We start from the raw sequence: 18,862 nt of genomic DNA, 5'->3' as shown, positions 1-18,862 counted from the left end.
GCAGCCCCCCTGCAGGCAGGGCGTTCGCCGGAGAGCTGTGTGCAGGCACCTGGCGGACCGTACCTTCAGGCTGACGTCCGTCCAGTAGATGTGATTGTTGGACACGTCAAAGTCCAGCGCGGAGGCCTCCTTGACGCCCGTGAGCGGGATGGCCACGTCGTTGTTGTTGGTCTCCAGGGAGATCCTGTGGATGGTGGCCCTGCTGGTGAACACGAGGAAGGCCTCGGGGACGATGCAGGTCTTCATGTCGCTCAGCAGCTCCAGGCCGATGGGGCAGCCGCACTTGGTGGCGCGGGGGGTGAAGAAGCACAGGTGGCTGCAGCCCCCGTTCTGGTCCGCACACGGGTTGGTCCCTGGAAGGCAACACACAGGCCCTACACGTCAGCAGCCCGGCAGGGAGCGTGCCATCGGTCCACAGTCACGTGGCTTTATTTCCACCAGACGCACATGGGGACCCTGGGTGGAGAGGATGGAAGCCCAGGCCTTCCCTGGTACCGGAGAGGCAGCGACGAGGGTCCCAGCGGGTCCCCGTGTGCTGACTGGCTCTGAGCACACAGCGATCTGGGAGGCGGAAGCTAGCCCCATCCCTGGTTTTCCGTCGAGGAAACGGAAGTGTGGAGAGGTTAGTGAAGGTGACACAGTTAGGAAGTTAGGAAGCAGCTCCGCGAGAACAAGAACCAGGAGGTCTAGCCTCCTGGCCCGAGCTCCGACCCAGGGTGGACGCAATAATGGCACAAGGCGATGACAAGACAGTCGTCCCTCCCCGGGCCGGACTCCTGGCCTTCGGACCGGACCGGAGCCTGAGACCCCACTCAGAGGCTTCCTCCGATTCACCGACTCTCTTGGCGACATCAAGAACTCCGATGTGCCCAGGACGGCCAAACACCACTCTTTTTCACTCAAGTAGATGGTGCTCAGCATGTTCATTCATTTCTGGCCAGCCTGTTAGTCGCACTGATCTACTGGGGTGCTGTTAAAATTGGCTCTAACTGAATGTCAAGTGTTTCAGCTAAAAAAAGAATGCTTTTCCCCATCTCTCTCAGTAAATCCTGAGATGAGACAGAGAGAAGGGGAGGGGGGGAATGAGTCTAATTTCTCAACTTTAAATCACACCCTGTGGATACATCTTTTTTAAATCATCTCTGGGGTTTTGTTTTTTTAAACCATCACTCACAGTGGTCCCACCACCCACATTGGTGACGAGTGTGTCTTACGAGGTGGCGGTAAAAGGGAGCGTGCGATTCCATCGTTTGTCTCAGGGTGCAGGTGGGGACTAGGCCCTGAGATGCAGAAGGTCAGCCCCCACGGCCTCACCTCCGGGCCTTTGCTCAGCCATTCCTTCTTCCCGCAAACCCCACTCCCCACCTGCTCCTGAAATTCCAAGCTCCAATGACCTCCCTTGCATTTTAAAGCCAGGCATTCCTCTAACATCCCAGCTAGAGCCACCGCCTGGGAGCTTAGGGGAGTCTCGCCCACCCGACTGTAAGTATTTGAGGGCGAAGGTCTGCTGAGCACCATGTGCAGGTGCTGTACCAGCCACAGGGCCTCCGCTGGGAGCAGAGCCCCTGCCCCATGGAGCCCGCAGCCCCCATCCTGGCCCAGCCCACCTGGACGCTACTCTCTCCGATGCAGCTTGTGGACCTGCACTTGGAATCCTTTTGATAAAGAGACAAAACTGCATGAAGGGAGCTCTTTTGCAAATCTTGGCGATGAGGTGGAGGCAGACCCAGGCGTGAGTCCCAGCTCGGCCACCGGCCACTGGCCACCGTTAGCTGCGTGGCTTTATCTCCGCCTCCCCAGCGTGAATGGGCAATATTGTAATTAGCATCTAGGGTGGCTTTGGGCACTGAGGCACACAGCGGGCGCTCAGTAAGTGTTAGCCATTATTGTAACAGTTACTGCCAGCAGCACCAGTCCATATCCACTGCCTCGACACTATCCCGGTCAGTACACCACCCCATGCCCACCCATCCCTAACCACATACGCTCACCATCTCCTGCCCTGCCCAGACCACAGTGAGGCTCCCAGCTGGACACGTATGCCCCCAAACTGGGCCGCCCGTGGACCAAAGGGCAGTCACAACCCTGCCGCTTCCTCCGCACACCAGTTGGCATGGCTGACCCATGGCTGGAGGCTGACCAGACTCACCGACGACCTTGGCCACGTTCACGGCCTTGAGCCCCATCAGGTCGGGCAGCTGGTCGATGATGACGTCCCGGCTGGCCTTGACCTTGTGCACACGCTCGATGCTCCGCCGCTGCCAGTCGGTCCAGTAGATGAAGTCCCCCAGCAGCGTGAACCCGAAAATGTGCGGGAGCTTGTCCTCCAGGAGCATCCGCCTCTTTGTCCCGTCGACGTTGATCACCTGGCGGACGGAGACACGAGTCTGAACCAGCCGAGGCCTGAGCTGCCTGAAACAGGCCGGGCTCGACTCGAGGAGCCTCAGCTCCATCCGCACCTCACCAGGCCACCACAGCGAGGACCGGGTCAGGGCCTCTCCTCGCAGCCCCCCTCTCTGGGCGGCTGCTATGCTGAGAGGGGCAGCGTGGTTGGGAACAGGTGAGGCAAACAGGTGGCTGCTCCCACCACTGCTGCTCAGCTGGGGGTGGCTGCCCGGTACCAAGGCCGGGTCTCAGCCCAGGGGTGGGCTCCACAGGAAGCAAGCCTGCCCAGGGCAGCACAGGGAGCCCGGACCACACTCGGACACGGAGCTGAGTTTCAGAGATCCGTACAACCGCGGCACTGCGGGCCCTGGGCACCGTCACCCACTTATCTACTGGGGTGCTGTGGACGAGCTTCCCGCCAGGTCAGGACCAGCTGAGGCTGAGGGCGCTCTGGTTCTGACTGAGCTGTGGCTCCAGGATGCCCCCCATCCCCGCACACCAGCGCCGGTTACTCTGAGAGGCACAAGCCAAGCCCTGCTCATGCGTCTGTGCTGATGCAAAGCACCAACCACAAAGGCCACAGAGGAGAAAAATGCCGTCCAACACAAAACGCGTACCCCACCGGAACGCACACACCGGCTAGGATGGGATTCTGACGACGGGGCACCGTGTCGAAGCTTCTGATAAAAGGAAGACGATAAAAACGCAACATCCAAGCCGTGGGCTTTCCGGCCCCGATGAAAGTGACAAGCACATCAAAAGCGGGTCTCAGCAGGCCTCCCGCAGACAGACGATGCTTCCAGCTCGTCAGAAAAGCGAAAGCCCTCCGCTCTGCAGGCGGCAAACACCCGGACAGAGCGAATGCGTGCGGGGCAGAAAGGCTTCAGTCCTCTGTTGTTGGACGTTCCGGACAAAGCCGCTGGCCAAGCAGCAGGGCCAGCCGCCAGGGCCCCCCCTCAGCTCTGCCCATGGGCAGGGCCCTGCACCCCATGGATCTCAGTTTCTCCACCTGAAGCTTAACCCGGGGAACTTAACCAAGCGAAGAACAACAGCTGGACCCCAACCTGGGGCCACTCCATCGGAACGGGAAGGCCCTGGGCCCAGGTGTGGGTCCTGCGAGCAGCCCAGGTGCGAGCCCTAGATTAGACCATCCCCTTGTGCCACAAGCTGAGGAGTGGCCGCCTCACCTGGAAGGCAGGCCTCAGGTTGTACGGATTTCCTACGGGACTCTGGGCGCCACTTCCTGGCCCCTCGGGGCACCGGTACAGTTGACCCTTGAGCAACACGGAGATCGGGGGGCGCCGACCACCCCCGTGCTGTCGAGAATCCGAGTATAACTTCTGACTCCGCCCAAACTTAACTGCTAATAGCCGACTTTGACCGGAAGCCTTATCGACAACGCAGTTGACTGACACTTATTGTGTATACGCATTATATGACTGTATTCTTACAATAAAGCCAAGGGAAAGAAATGTTATTAAGAAAATCATAAGAGAAAATAAATTACTGAAAACAACCCGCGTACAAGCGGACCGAGGCAATTCAAACCGAGTTGTTTAAGGGTCAACGCAGATGGCGGGTGATGGATTAACTCCCCGAATCGGTCTGGGTGCCGGTTCCCATTTTGGCCCAACAGGAAGGTACAAGAAGGTGATGGAAACACGCTAGGTGGGCCCTGGCCGGCGTGGCTCTGTGACTGAGTGTCGGCCTATAAACCAGGAGGTCACGTTTCAATTCCAGGTCCGGGCTCGAGCCTCAGTGGGGGGTGTGCAGGAGGCAGCTGATTGATGATTCTCTCTCATCATTGATGTTTCTCTCTCTCTCCCTTCCTCTCTGAAATCAATAAAAAATATTTTTTTTAAAAAAGAAACGTGTGGTAATTATTATTTTGAGGATTCTATTTGCTCAACGAATAGAGCCCAGGTCCTGACACACACATGGGTTGGGACTCTGAAATCAATAAAAAAAAATTTTTTTTAAAAAAGAAATGTGTGGTAATTATTATTTTGAGGATTCTATTTGCCCAACGAACAGAGCCCAGGTCCTGACACACACATGGGCCGGGGGCAGGGCATGGGGGGCAGGGACAGGTTTGGCCTCTGCCAAAAGCTCAGAGCCCAAGGTCGGCTGGGCCGACATCGATACTGAACCGCTTCCTGACCCGACGCTCACCCGTGGGGACGGCTCACCTCAATTTTGTCCGTCTTGGCGTCTCCCCAGTAGAGCTTCCCCTCTTGCAGGTCCAGGGCCAAGCCGTTGGGCCAGCCGAGGGACGTGTTCACCAGGACGCGCCGCTCCTGCCCGTCGAGGTTGGCACACTCAATTTTGGGGTTTTCCCCCCAGTCCGTCCAGTACATGAGGCTGGGGAAGAAGAAGCACATTGTCTGTCCTGTCCCTGCTGCATCCCCAGGGCTGAGAACAGAGCCCGAGCGTCACATGGGAGGAGCTCGGGAAATGCTGGCCAACGGGACGGATGGGCGCCGAGCCCGTCTGCAGGACCGGGGACTCCGAGCGGACAGGGGTGCCCCAGGTGTGGGCTTCATGCTCGGGGCCCCTGGACTGGAAGGACCAACAGAGAGCAGACGCCCTGACGAGGGACCCGGGTGTTGGGGGGCTGAGCGCCGAGAGGGAGGAAGAGGCCAAGTGGAACCTTCTCCAAAGAGCTGAGGGGCTCCCGTGTGCAAAGCAGGTGACACGTTCTCTGTGGCCCCGAGAAGCAAAACTAGACGCTGCGGTGGCAGCTCCAGGAAGAGGGTGAGCACTCGGACAACCTGCCTGAGCTGTGCCCGGCCCTCGGATCTCACACACCCGACTCCCGGCCCCATTTCCCCGGGGACCTGAGACCCACAGCTGGGAGGGGCCTTGGAGTCTGCTCCCCCACCCCCAGCGGAGAACAACCCCGAGCCACAGTCCCTACCCTGGGGCCGGCAGTGAGCGCCTCTGCCTCCCTGCCCCTCACACCCTTGCCCACTTCCTTGGGGGACAGTCCTGCCCTTGGCAGCTGACACAGAGCCGCATCCGTCTACCGGCCTCACCTTGAGCAAATCCCTTAACCTCTCTGGCCTTCAGCTTCCTCCACTGTTCAACCTTCCCCACAGGGTGAGGGGGGAGGAGAAGACTTATCTACAGAAGCACATGATGTGCTCAGAAGAGGCCAGCCCCTGCGTGGTGAGGGCCGCAGCGCCCATCACTACTGCTGCCATTACTAGCCCAGAACTCACCCTGGGGACCGGTCCATTTTGCAGACACAGAGATTGAAGCCCAGGGGAGGAAATGACGCACCCAAGGTCTCCAGGGCTTTCTATACACACACACAACAGCCTGTCAGAGCTCCTCTAAGTCTGGTCCCCGGACGGGCAGCAGATGCATCCCACCCAGACCTCCTGAGCCAGAGCTCGGGGACCAGGCCCAGCCATGTGCGTCTTAAGGAGCCCTCCTCGGGGGATTCTGACGCAGGAGGAAGTTCCAGAACTTCCGTTTGGCCTGGCTGCCAGCTCCAGCCAGGGAGGGAGGCCCCGCCGCCCCCAGCCTTACCCCATCATCGGGTGCAGCGCGATGGCGCGGGGCTCGTCCAGGTCCTCGGACACCAGGATCTTGCGGGAGGTGCCGTTGAGGCGCGTCACCTCAATGCGGTCCGTGCCCGTGTCCGTCCAGTAGAGGTTTCGGGCCACCCAGTCGACCGCGATGCCATCGGGGTCGTTGATCTCGGTGTTGACCAGCGTCTGCGCCCCCGACCCGTCCAGGTACGCCCTGCGGATGGCCCGCACCTCATCGTCCGTCCAGTAGACGTAGCCCTCCAGCGGGTCGTAGTCGATGGCGATGGCGTGCCGGATATCATCGACCTGCAGGACGATGTCGGTGAAGTCTGGCGTGTCCAGCGAGATCCTCCGCAGGTCCGTCCGCCGCGCCAGCAGCAGCACCTCCTCGGCCCCTGTGGGTACACGAGCAGTGGGGTGAGGCCTGCAGCAGGACAAGAGACTGAGCCCGGGGTGGGCACGGCCGGGGAGGGGCTCAGCAGGTCCCCAGGGTAATGTTAGGTGACGATCACTAGATCTTCCTACACAGTCACCAGTTCATCCTCTAAGGAGCTCTACGAGGCTGGCACTATTTGTATCACCACATGATAGATGAGAAAACAGAGGCACAGAGAGGCTAAGCAACCAGCTGAAAGCCACACAGCCATCTGGTGTCAACCACGGCACAGCATAAGAGCTGCCTCACCAGCCCCAACTATAAGTCCTGCCTGGGCACTGGGCTCCAGACCCCACTGGTGGTCCCATTGGGCCCCACCTTCTCTACACGCTCACCCTCTGTGGCTCAGCTCAAATGCCACTTCTTCCCTGAAGCACCCCCCCACACACACTCTGCCTACCCCACAAGGCAGCCTCACGAACCACAACCACACCTATCAGCGCACAGTACAAGGCAGTCTCAAGTCCTACAACCACACCTGTCATCGCACAGTCTGATTCCTTCCCAGGTGGCCGCTCGTGGACCAGGGTGAGCACCTGGGACAGGCGCCCCAGGCTTCCTCTTTGTCACCCAGCAGAATTAACAGCTGGTGCTGTCCTGGATCCTCCCTGCGGGGGTTTACCAGAACTCCCAGCAGGAGGGGCACATGGAGCCTCATGTGGACTCGGGGGCCCTGGGGTGCTCCCAACCCCGACCTGAACACCTCCGGAGACTGCGGGGTCAGCACGCGGCCCTCACCCAGAGCTGGGCCATCACTCACTCATTCATTCTGGCCCCTTCTCGTCTCAAGGATCCACAGAACCAAGATGAGGCCCAGAGACCACTTCTGGTACTTTGGGGCCACTTACCTGGTTTGACGCAAGGCCCAGAATGGGGAGGGACCCCACTGAAGTCACACAGCATGACAGGATGCAGACAGGGACAGGACCGCCGGCACCTCCCTCACACCCAGGCTCCCAGGCCCCCCGGCACAGCCAACTGCCCGGCCTCCTCAGCGCCTGGTCAAGCCATTGGTGGTCGGATCTCCTGTACCTCAACGACAGCTTCAGGCCACAGGGGCCAAGCCCTCCAACAGGTGCCCTGCATTTGTCCTGCTTCAAGGCCCAGCGGTCACCATCTGATGCCTCCACTAGAGGGCGCACACGTGCCAGCCACGGGCTTCATGAACCCAGGACCAGGCAAACTGAGCAGGCCTTGGGAAAGGGCGGCGGCCGGCAAGGCTCAGAAGGTGCCCCAAGTGCGCGACGACACCAGACACTTCCGAGATCCAAGTCCAGATTTAGTTAGAGGGGGTCATGCAGGCTCAGATTTGATGTGTGTTGGAGGAAGAGGAGGGAATTCTGAATTTCAACAGACTGTCTTCCTCTGGGCTCCATTCCCAAAATGTTCTGTTGACATCTGACCTGTCCTTAAAGGCCCCGGTCACAGGCCTCCTCCTCCCCTAAAAGCCATTCCCGCCTCACCTCCCCAGTGCATGGGCTGACCTCACTCACGCACTGTCACGCACTGTCGGCCCCTCTGCTTGGGCACCACCCATGGGGATTCTGCCCCCTCGCTCTCCGCAGCCCCAGCACAAGGCCAGGCTCAGAGCAAGTGCCAACATCCTAGGACAAGCAGGGAGAATTCAGGGCAGAAACCTCCCGCACTGCCTCTGCTGTGTGACTGTGGGCAGGTCCCTAAACCTCTCTGGGCCTTGGTTTCCTCATTTAGAGTGAAGAATCAGCCCGACCCTGTCTAGCCCTGACATCAAGGAGACCTTACTCCACAGAAGGGTCTGGCTTCATCTGCCATGGCGGGGGGGGGGGGGGGGGGGGGGAGGAGAAGCCCCCCAGGGCACGACCAGGAAGAGCCCTGCCCCAGAGGGCATCTGCAAAACTTTCCGAAGAGGTTGTCGGGCTCCCAAGGGAAGGTCGGGCAGCCTCACTGCGCAGGACGTAAGAGTGGATGTCAAACCCCACTTGACCTCAAGTAGCACTTCAACCACAACCCCACAGAAAACACTGGGCCCGATGGAAACCGACACTTGGCCCCAAAACACATTTTGAGCCTGTTTTGCCTATCCCTGTTCCCATGATCCTCCAGACACAATCACCTAAAATAGCAACAACCTCACACCAACCCGATTAAGCCCCCTTTTACCGATGAAGAACTGATGCACAGAGAGGTCAGGGTCCCCGCCCAAGCACCCAGCAGCCAGTGGGAAAGTCAGGGCCCACGAGCACTCTGTTCCTGAAGCTGGCACACGCCAGCTGCCCAGCCGGCTCGGCCACCCCACCAAGACTTTTGAGGGCGGCTACTTTCAGCCAGGTCCTGGACCAGGTGCTGGCGATGGGGGTGGAAAAAACGGATCAGCCCCCTGGTGTCCCTGGGGTCCCAGGGCAGAGACCACAAGTGAATCAGTGCCAGGAAGGAAAGCTGGGGCACGGGGACAGTTGAGACCGGGGGGTTGGCCTCCAGTTGCAAGAGCTTCTGGGATCCGTGTGGCTGCGGCCTTTGGCAGATTCAGGCAGTGTGCCCAAAAGGCACAGAGCCAGCAGGGGCTAAGTGTGCCCAGCCCCAGCCCTCCAGTTCCAGGTCAACACAAAGCCTGGAGCACCCCCCATCAGGGAACCCCACTATCAGTGTCCCTTAGAAAGAAGCCTCTGCGGCAGAGGTGGTGATTAAATGCCGGGAAACATTAGTGGGTGTTAATTGACTCCAAAGGGGGGTCTCCCACACCCCTTCGGCTGCAGAGCCTTTGAGGTTCTTATTTGAGCTTTGCCTAGAAAATGAGAAAATTGCAGAGACCCCGATACCAGGAGGGAACCAGGGAGGGAGTCGCAGCTCAGCCCGTTTGCCTGATGGTCTGAGGAGGCCCAGACCGTGCCCAGCAGGGAGGTAGCAGGGCACTCTGTCCAGGGCCAGGCCAGTGTGGGCGCAGACAGAGCCACTGGCCTGGGCCCTGAGGCCACTCACCAAGGCTGCTGCCCACAGGTAATCCCCAAAGGTTGTCCGCAGCGAGGTCAGAGCAGCAGCCTGGCCTTGGGCCACCTGGGGGTGGGTGCGGGGCACGGTGCCGGCCATAAGGCGGAGAGGCCGACCCCCTCCCTGGGACCAGACACGAAGCCTGGGTAGGAGTTTGTTTAAACACCAGGGAAGTGAACTGTTTAGAAACTAACAGTTTGGCCAAATGGCTTTCCTTGGGGTTGTCTAAACAAATAGCCGGCCTCACAGCGCTGCCAAGGAAAGTGAAACCTCCCCTCCCTGGCTGGGCAGCAGTCCCTGGAGCCTCCTCTTTGGGGGGGCTCCTGACCGCGCCCCTTCCTCCCTGCACACACACCCCCAGGCAAGAAGGCAGCATCTCGGCCTCAGGACCAAGCCCGGGCCGCAGGGCACAGGCCGGGTCGGACATGGCCTTCCTGGCAGAGGGTGTTCAGACCTGAGGGGTGGCCTGATGTCATCCCCCACACACACACACACTCCCTGCCAAGCGCCCTCCACCCCAGGCGCCATCCCTGTGCCAAGCCTGGGATCACAGACAAGGTGAGACACAGAGAGGGGCGGCTGTAACACACGGCCACAAACTAGGGGACTTATACCAGCGGAAACGGACTCCCTCACAGTCTGGAAACCGGAAGTCAAACATCAAGGTCTGGCAGGCCGTGCTCTCCGCAGGCTCCAGGGGAGGGTCCCTCCCGCCTCTTCCAGCTTCGGGGGGTCGCCGGCCACCCTGCCGCTCCACTTGGGGCTCGCGGCTGCCTCACTCCTCTCTGCCTCCGTCTGCACGCGGCCTCCTCCCCACGTGTCTGTGTCTACGTTTCCCCCTTACAAGGTCACCAGCCACGGGGCTGAGGGCCCACCCTCACCCCGTGTGACGATCTTAACTGGGTTGCATCTGAAAAGACCCTCTTTCCAAGCCAGGTCACCTTCACAGGTTCCTGGGGGGACACAATCCAACCCACACCAGGCGGGGAGCAGAGTGTGAAAGGAAAGGTTTCGCGGAAGCTCCAAGGGAGGGAACTCCGGGCAAAAGCAACAGCCTGGGCAACAGCACGGAGGCCGAGCAGCAGTCCACCTGCAGCTGGGGGGGAGGCGGGGGGGCGGGGGCAGGACGGGCACTGACCTATCAACGCCCCGCATCAGGCCGATCTCAGCAAGGAGGCCGGGGCCCACCGAGGGTTTGAGTTGTCACACAGGCCACAGCTCTCCCAGGACAGCTCTGGGCGCAGCCCTGTCTTTGAGGACGCCTGGCACACACAGCACGCTGCGCACACTGCAGGAGCCCAGCCGCAGGGCAACACGCAACCCTGAGACGAGCGCCCGGCAGGAAGCCTGAGCATGTGTCCGCTGTGTCATCTCTGGCCGGCCCAGGCCCTCCCTCTCGCCTCCAGCAAAGCCCGAACGTGTTCTCTGCAAAGGACAGGAGATGATCCTGGGCCTCGACTGTCTCTGCCACAGGCACCCATCGCTTTCACTGCGGCCCGACGCCGCCACAGGCGATGTGTAAGCGGAAGTGTGAACCGTCCTCTGTGGACACGGAATGTGAATGTCCCATCGTGTCCCACGTCACAAAACCTTCTCCCTGGGATTCTAACGTCAAAACCATCTTAACTCCCAGGCTGCACAGAAACAGGCAGCGAGCCTTCTGCCCACAGGCGGTTTGCTCACCCTCGTGTGAAAAGTACATGACTTCACAATAGCAGAGTGTAAATTCTAGTGACGGGAACTGTGTGAGAGGGAGACTGGATTCAGAGAAATCGCCCATACACTTCCCTCTATTTTCCTGTAAACCTCAAGCTGCTTCAAAATTAGAGTCTATTAATTTTTTTAATTAAAGGCAGGTAAGTCAATAAGAAAACCACCCAACCCCCAGCAATGCTCAGGCGAAGACCATAAACACAAACTAACGGGAGAAACAACACAGGAGGTAAACGTGAGCAATGAGGCACCTCTCGGAGAAATGCAAACAGGAGAGGCCCACAGCTGCCACCTCGGGGTGGAGAGGCTCGCTCTGCTCTCACTGTGGGTACCACATGCCCCCGCCTCCCAGGGGACCGACAGCACGCACACACGCGCCCTGGACCGCAACGCGGCTCAGGGACCCTCTCACCCAGCGAGCACCCCCCTGAGAACCCAGCCCGAGGCGCACGTGGATCCTGGTCACTGCTTCTTGGTCAGCAGAGTCACTGTCATCTCTGCACGAAAACAGCAAAACCCAAACCGAAGCAAAGAGCCTGCGAACAGTCTAACTGTCCCACAACACACGGCGTCAGGAGACAGCAGGGCTGAGGGCGCCGCGCAGGCGCCGAGCACCACTGTCATCTCTGCACGAAAACAGCAAAACCCAAACCAAAGCAAAGAGCCTGCGAACAGTCTAACTGTCCCACCACACACGGCGTCAGGTGACAGCAGGCCCCGGGCTGAGGGCGCCGCGCAGGCGCCGAGCATACGCTCTGGAGCAGGCCCGCGCAGGAAGCGCTCGTGAAACGGTCAACGGGGAAGTCAGACAGGACGCCACACTCGCGATGTGAACAAATCCCGCAGAACCAGATCTGGACAAATCCCGCAGGAAAGGATGAACGAGAAACGCAGCAGAACACTCGGAGCAGCGATTTCTGGGTGGCAAAGTGATGGGTGGATTTTATTCTCGCCATTATTTTTTATGATGTTTTCCTTTCTACAGTGAAAACAAATGTTACTTTATAACAAGAAAACACCAAGACTTTTAAAACACGGGTGGGTGCACGCGTTTATCCCTCGAGGATCTGGAGGTCTAGCGGGCAGGCCGGTCGGACCTGGCGGGTCCCCCCGGGCGACGCGGGAACGAATGACCCAGGCCTGCATTAAACTGCCACTCGGGGACGATTTACGTGGCCTCATGTTCTGAGCCGCGTGGGAGAAAAGAGCAACAGGAGGAGGGAGGAACGGGGAGGGGAAGCCGAAGGTCCCCACAGCCTAGGAGGAGAGCCTGCTAGCAGGTCGGCCAGAGCGGGGGAACTGAGAGGTCGTCTCGGTTAATCTCCACACCCCAATGTGGGAAAAGGGGTTTTGTGATGAGCAGAATAAGGACTGACCACAGCAGCCCAGATGGAAGTGGAAGGACCCCCCCCCCCCACCCATCACCCAGCAGGCAGAGTGGACATCACCACAGGTCCCCGATGAACGACTGCAGCTCCAAGGTCATGGCCCAAGGACGGGCCCCCCCAGAGGTCAGTACCACCCCATGCTGGGGATGGATGCAGAGAACAGCCTCCCTCGCCTCCCGGACACCCCTGCCAGGCCTGCTCCCAGGCCAGGCTCCCTTCAGCTGCCCCACAGCAGGCAGAGCCGACTTGGGCCACCTCCCGGGCCTGAAGCCGCGTGGAAACAGCCGGGCCCCAGCCCAGGCTGCCGTCCACTCTGCAGAGTCGAAGGCCATAAACAGCTTCACAGCAGGCAGGCGGCCGGCTTATTTTTGTTTTTTAGCAATTGATTGAGTTTCTCCACTGCCCCCCTGGGGTAAGTGGTTGGACAAAAGCTAAAACCGCAGCCCAGCATCCTGGCCCAGGAAACCGTGCCGAGTGACCACAGGGTCACAAGGCACAGAGGAAGTGGCCGGGCCGGGCGCTGGCTCCACTGGAAACCTGAGGCCCGAGCAGCTGTCCACCCGCCTGGCCCACCCCAGGCTCCCGGAGATGAGGCTGCAGCTGCCAGGAGCGGCAGGGGCACCGCCGGCCCAGCTCTAAAACGGGGGTCGCTCCTCTGCCCAGAGGCCTGGGGCAGCCAGAGAGCAGCAAGGTCAGTGCCAGCCTGGGGACCCCCCTGCAGCCGGCCCTTCCTCCCGTCTCCGGGTGTCGGCCCCCGACGTGGTCCTCCACCACCTGCTCTTCCCCGCCGCCTGGGGCTGCTCACCACACGGTGGCACCTGACTTCAGCCCCATCCCCACTTCCTCTCTGAGTGACCTGGAGCAAGCACCCTGACTTCTGCTCCCTCACAGATAAAACCCAGGTATGGATAAGGCCCCCTAGCAAGGTGGGGAGGGTCCCCTGACAAGCCCTTGTGCCCGGCAGCCCAAGGCCACAGCCCCAGCACACGGTCCTCACGCTGGGGGACCAGGCCCGCCATGTTCTCTGCACACAAGGGGAGAGTTGCACACTGAAGGCTCATGCCCCGGGCAGCGACGGGCTCAACAGAGAGACAGAGACATATGAGCAAAGGCGGTTTGTTGGGCAAATTAAAGATGGGTGGCCCTGCCCGGTCAGCGCAGCTCAGTGGTTGAGCACAGACTTATGAACCAGGAGGTCACGGCTCGATTCCCAGTCAGGACACAAACTCGGGTTGGGGGCACGATCCCCAGTGCAGGAAGCAGCAGATCAATGATTCTCTCTCTGATCATGGATGTTTCTATCCCTCTCTCCCTCTCCCTTCCTCTCTAAAATCAATACAAATATATATTTCTTTTAAATATATTTTATTGATTTTTTACAGAGAGGAACGGAGAGGGATAGAGTTAGAAACATCGATGAGAGAGAAACATCGATCAGCTGCCTCCTGCACACCTCCCACTGGGGACGTGCCCGCAACCAAGGTACATGCCCTTGACCGGAATCGACCCGGGGCCCCTTCAGTCCGCAGGCTGATGCTCTATCCTCTGAGCCAAACTGGTTAGGGCACAAATATATTTTTTAAAAAACACACACACACAAAGATGGGCGGCCCTGAAACTCAGGACCGTGGGTGTGTGGGGCTTGAGAACAGGCAGTGACCTAGGTGGGGAGGAGGCTGCGTCCCACCGCTCCGGCACGTGGCGCGGGTCTTTAAGAAGCCGTCCCAGTGCCTTTCTGAGCCAGGCACCCGTGCCGTTCCACAAACAGCAGGGACGCCCCTCCTGATAATCCCCTCTGTCCTCCGTGAGACAGCCTGGCTGGGCGCATGGACACGGCCCTCTGCCCTTGGGGCCCAGGCAGTGTAAGGCACGGGGTGGGGTACAGACAAGTCCAGGGCTCAGCAGTGTGCCGGCCCAGCAGGCTCAAGAATAGGACTGCTACCACCCAACCCACCCCGTGGTGTCCGTCCAAATCTCGGATCGGCTGAACCTTATGACAATGCCACCTCCCAGGCCCAAAGGTGGCTGAGCCTCAGCGGTTCACACGGCTCAATGCAAGGGCACCGCACTTCACAGTTTATAAGGCGCCCTCAGAGACATGACCGTGTTTGACCCTCAACGAGACCCGAAGATTCTGCATTTCACTGGGGTGACAGCCACTCCGTGCAGAGCCGAGGCCACACTCAGACGCCCGGATTCCCACCAAATCATGTCCCTCGGGTTAGCAAGGCGGGAGAAGGAAAGGCCCCTCTTGGCACAGTCAGCCAGGTTGTTCCCGCGCTACAGGCACTCTTAGAGGTGGCGAACCATCTTTCCCAGCACCTTCCTGGTCCTGACGTTGGTCCCAGGGAAGCCAGTACCCCTCCCTCCTTCCCAGAGGAGCTGGGGTGCCTAAATGAAGGTCTGGCCCTAACTGGTTTGGCTCAGTGGATAGAGCGTCGGCCTGTGGACTGAAGGGTCCCAGGTTCGATTCTGGTCAGGGGCATGTACCTTGGTTGCGGGCACATCCCCAGTAGGGGGTGTGCAGGAGGCAGCTGATCGCCAAGGGGAAGGGTGCTCTGGGCAGCAGGCACAGCAAGAGAGCCAGGCAGAGAGCCGGGCACTCAGAGGGTGGGATGGAAGGAGCGAACAACCCACCTCTATGGGAACAGGAGGTCACGGGTGGAAAAGACCCTCCTAGTCTCTCTCTGATGACAAGCCGGCAGCCCAAGGCATCAGCCCAGCTCAACAGGGGCGCTCTGCGCACCACCCCAGGGCACGCGAACTTGCACGGGCAGAGGCACAGGGCCACGCTCAGAGGAACCCAGGCAGGGAACGGGCAGCCGTCACCCAATCCAGGGCGAGTATCAGGGGCACGCGACCCGGCGGGGCTGGGCAGGTGGGACTTCCTCTGGGCAGCCTGGGGCTCTGCCAGGACTTGGACTCTAGAAGCCCAGAACTTAACTCCAAAGCGAGGGGAGACATCTGAGCCCCGGGGCCACCTGGGGCCAGGCTGGGGCTGGGCTGGGGCTGCCGGAGCACGGGGGATCCCGGGCAGGCTGGGGAGACAGGGCCAGTGTTGGGGTGGCTGCAGCGAGCGAGCCGGACCAGAAAGGAAAGGGCTATTGGGTCGCATCCCACAGCCCAGGACGACAGTCTTCTGTTTCCAAGAATAGGGCATGCTCTCCTCTCCGCTTTTATTCGACGTAAACGTTGGTCTTCAGGCTCTGACATAAAGAGCATGTGCTGTGTGGTTCCATTTCTAAAACGTTCCGGAACAGGCTAATCTGGTGCTAGAAGCCAGGACAGCGGCTGTGCTGTGGGGCGGGGAGGGGTTCTGGGTAGCGGGGAGGTTCTGTATCAGCTTGGGCAGTGGTTTTTACAACTGTCAAAGCAAACCAGACGCACACTTAGAATCTGCACGCGTTACTGTCTGCAAGCTATGCCTCGATTTCCAACAAAATAAAAGTCAGTGCTCGGCCTTGTCATCCCATTTCCTGGGACTGTGCAATCTCACTTTCCTGCCATTAAAAATTCACTGAAAAATTCACGGTCCACGGCCGAGAACAGCAGCTGTCTTCCGTCTGCAGAGTCAACGCCAATCACGGCGCGGGTGGCGGTGGCGGGGGCCACAAGGGCCTCCTTTCTCTTCCCTTTGACCCACTTCCCTGATAAGTGACAAGACAGCCAGACTGGGAACAAATGCGCCCCTTATTCCTCAGCCCCGAGCCTCGGCTTAATCCGCCCGGACAGACGGATGGATGTGAGGGGCTTTGAGACGTCGGCCAGTTGTCAGTCTGCCCCTCAGACCCAACAGTGACGCCTCTGTTCCCCCCGCCCCGCCTCGGCCGGCCACATCCCCGCCGTCTTTTTGTTTCCTGTCCCTGCGAACATCTGTTAAAACTACTTCTTGGCGAGGTGGGGCAGGCGGACCCGTAAATCACGGCGTCGCAGCCGCCCGCCTGCCCGACAGCCCACGGTCTGGGTGGGGGACCGAGAACCCGCCCTGGCACAGCCCAGCCACCCTGGGCGGTGAAGCCCCAGGGCCTGGACACTCCCGTGAGCCACCTACCCAGGTCGTTCAGGCCCAGAGCAGGGGGGGGGGGAAGGGGGGTGTACTGCCCAGAAGCCCCCAGCGATGAGGAATGTGTGGGGACAAAAGTCAAAACAACAGGGGCACGTCCCACAAAGCCGGCCGCTGAGAGGCTGGAGCGAGGGAATCAGCAGGCCTCCTCGGACGGGTGGTAACTCCCAAATAAGGCCCCGCTACTGCTGTTTTTAGCCCATTCCACATAATTGGAAAAACATGGGGGAAACCGAAGCCAGCTGGGCGCCTCAGCGGAGCGGCTTCGGAGGGGAGGAGGGGGCGGGGAGGCCGAGCGGGAGGCGGCAGGCGCTGAGATCGGGGCCAGCCCCCAAGGGCTCCTTGCATGCTGGTTTCCAGGGACAAGAGTCACTGGGTCCCCCCGAGTCCCCCAAGCCCCTGCAAACCTGGGGCCGCTTGGTGTGACTTCCTTCCTCGTCTCAAACCTCAGGACCCTCACCAGGGCCACTCACCAGGAGGGGCTGGGGGACCTGAGACAATGCACCCCTGAGCCCAAAGGAAGGGATCCGAGTCTCACGCTCGGTCCACGTGGACCCCACGTCCTGTCCACACAGGCATCCTGGACAGCAGCCTCTCCTCTGACCGCCGCCTCCCCACCCCTCCACCCCCATGCGGAGGGGAGTCCTCTGCGCTCCCATCTCACAGGCGAGGAATGGCTGACACGACCAGCCCCACTCCACCTCCACCTGCGCTCGGCAGCCAGAGGGCCCGCCCCCATTCCACCCTCCCCTATGAGGGGGACGCCTGCACACTGCTGGAGGCCATACCCATTTCCCGGGTCCGAGCATCACCACCACCTCAGCCCTTTTCTTGGCGAAGGCACCGACCCCCTATATAAGGCTGGCTTTCATTCACTCAAAGTCAGGAAAAAATAGAATTCTCACAAATTTTCATTTCAACTCCATGAAGCAGACACCCAAAGCGGGTCCCAGGCACCTAAGTCACGCCCAAGGTCCCCGCTGCAAATCCTGAGACATTCCTGGAATTCTGGTGCACGCGGGAGCCTCACGAGCCCCTTAACAAAAACTACCTGCACGCGTCCCCACCGGGCCAGGCGCCTGCACAATCCACCTTCTGGGAGGGAGTCGTGTCCACCCCCCACTCCTTCCCCAGATGCCCACATGCAGCCTGGCCCCAAACACCCCGAGTGGGCGGAGATGGCGACCGAGCCTGCCGCCAGCCACCCCTCCCTCTCCCAGAGCAGACATCACAAGCCGATCCAACACAGGGCTCAGCCAGGCATCACCAATCAACACCAGATGCAGATCCCTCTTAGTCCAGGGCCAGGGCCAGGCCCAAGCCGGCCCTCTCCCCGCAGCACGAGTCAGAAACAGCAAAAACAGACAGAAGGGAAACACCCAACAGGGAAGCAGGTTCCAAGGGACGCCCACTTCCAGAGGAGCTCGCCGGGGCTGCCACCTGCAGTCCCGAGGCTCAGACACCACCACAGAGCAGGGGGCCCTTCCAGAAAAACAGTCGGCGTCTGAGCCCTCGGAGCACCGAGTGCCTGGAAATTAAGGGGGCGAATAAAAAGGTGGTGAAATACCTAAAAGCCAAGGAAAGACACGGTGTGTGGGAGAAACCAAGGGAACCGGGGCGTGAAGGTCCCATCAGGAACCTGCTCTCCACCGACCTTCCCCGGGGGTCATCACAGGACGACCCCACCGGGACGGACGGACGGACGGGGGAGACCGCTCCTGCCAGGGCGGCGCAGCCAGCGCCACGCGTCTCACCTGCCTTGCACGTCTTGCCGTTGTCCTGCAGCTGCACGCCGGTGGGGCAGGCGCACGTGTAGAAAGGCTCCCGCGGGGACAGCAGGCAGAGGTGGGAGCAGCCCCCGTTGTCCTCCTCACACTGCGTGTGGACTGGGGGAAACGGGGCCAGGTGAGAGAAAGTTCCAGAACAGGGCCCCCGACCTCCCATGCCCTGGGAGCCCCAGTGTGTCCCTCTGCCCCATCGCCATCCTCCTGGGGCATCGGGGGTCACCACGGCACCCCATCCCGCCTCCCCGCTGACTCCCACCACGCCCGGCCATCAGCCCTGCCAACTCCTCCCATTTCTCCCAGCCTCCCTCCCGGCCCAAGTGTGGGCATCTTCCCGCCCCCAATCTTCCACAAGAGGCCCTCGTCTCCTGCAGGGCCCCACAAAGGACACCTCCTCCAGGAAGGCCACCTTCAGCCTTCCCTGGCAGGATCTCAGAACCTGCCTATATGGTCATGGCGGGGACCTCTGGAATAGGCCCTACACTAGCCCTGCAGGGGGGCCCCAACCAGGCTGCTTCCCAGCCCACCCCTGCACTCTGCACATCTCCCTCTGCTCTAGCAAGCATCCCCTTTTTCCCCACTAGCCCGAGGAT

At 60.4% G+C, this 18,862-nt stretch overlaps 1 protein-coding gene across 1 annotated transcript in view; it reads right to left on the bottom strand.

The window, feature by feature from the left end:
* The window catches only part of LRP5 (low density lipoprotein receptor-related protein 5), a 63,475-nt gene that overhangs the window by 26,005 nt on the left and 18,608 nt on the right, over positions 1-18,862 (bottom strand). Inside the window, exons 5-9 of the mRNA XM_014538128.1 lie at positions 18,240-18,378; positions 5,920-6,316; positions 4,575-4,746; positions 2,150-2,366; positions 64-353 (exon numbers count right to left, since the gene is read on the bottom strand). Coding sequence (XP_014393614.1) covers positions 64-353; positions 2,150-2,366; positions 4,575-4,746; positions 5,920-6,316; positions 18,240-18,378 — 1,215 coding nt within the window. The remainder of the gene's footprint in view (positions 1-63; positions 354-2,149; positions 2,367-4,574; positions 4,747-5,919; positions 6,317-18,239; positions 18,379-18,862) is intronic.

Source organism: Myotis brandtii, unplaced genomic scaffold (genome assembly GCF_000412655.1).
Source record: "Myotis brandtii unplaced genomic scaffold, ASM41265v1 scaffold187, whole genome shotgun sequence".
NCBI lineage: Eukaryota > Metazoa > Chordata > Mammalia > Chiroptera > Vespertilionidae > Myotis > Myotis brandtii.
The sequence above is the reverse complement of the archived record's forward strand: the minus strand, read 5'-3'. Positions and strand labels throughout refer to the sequence as shown.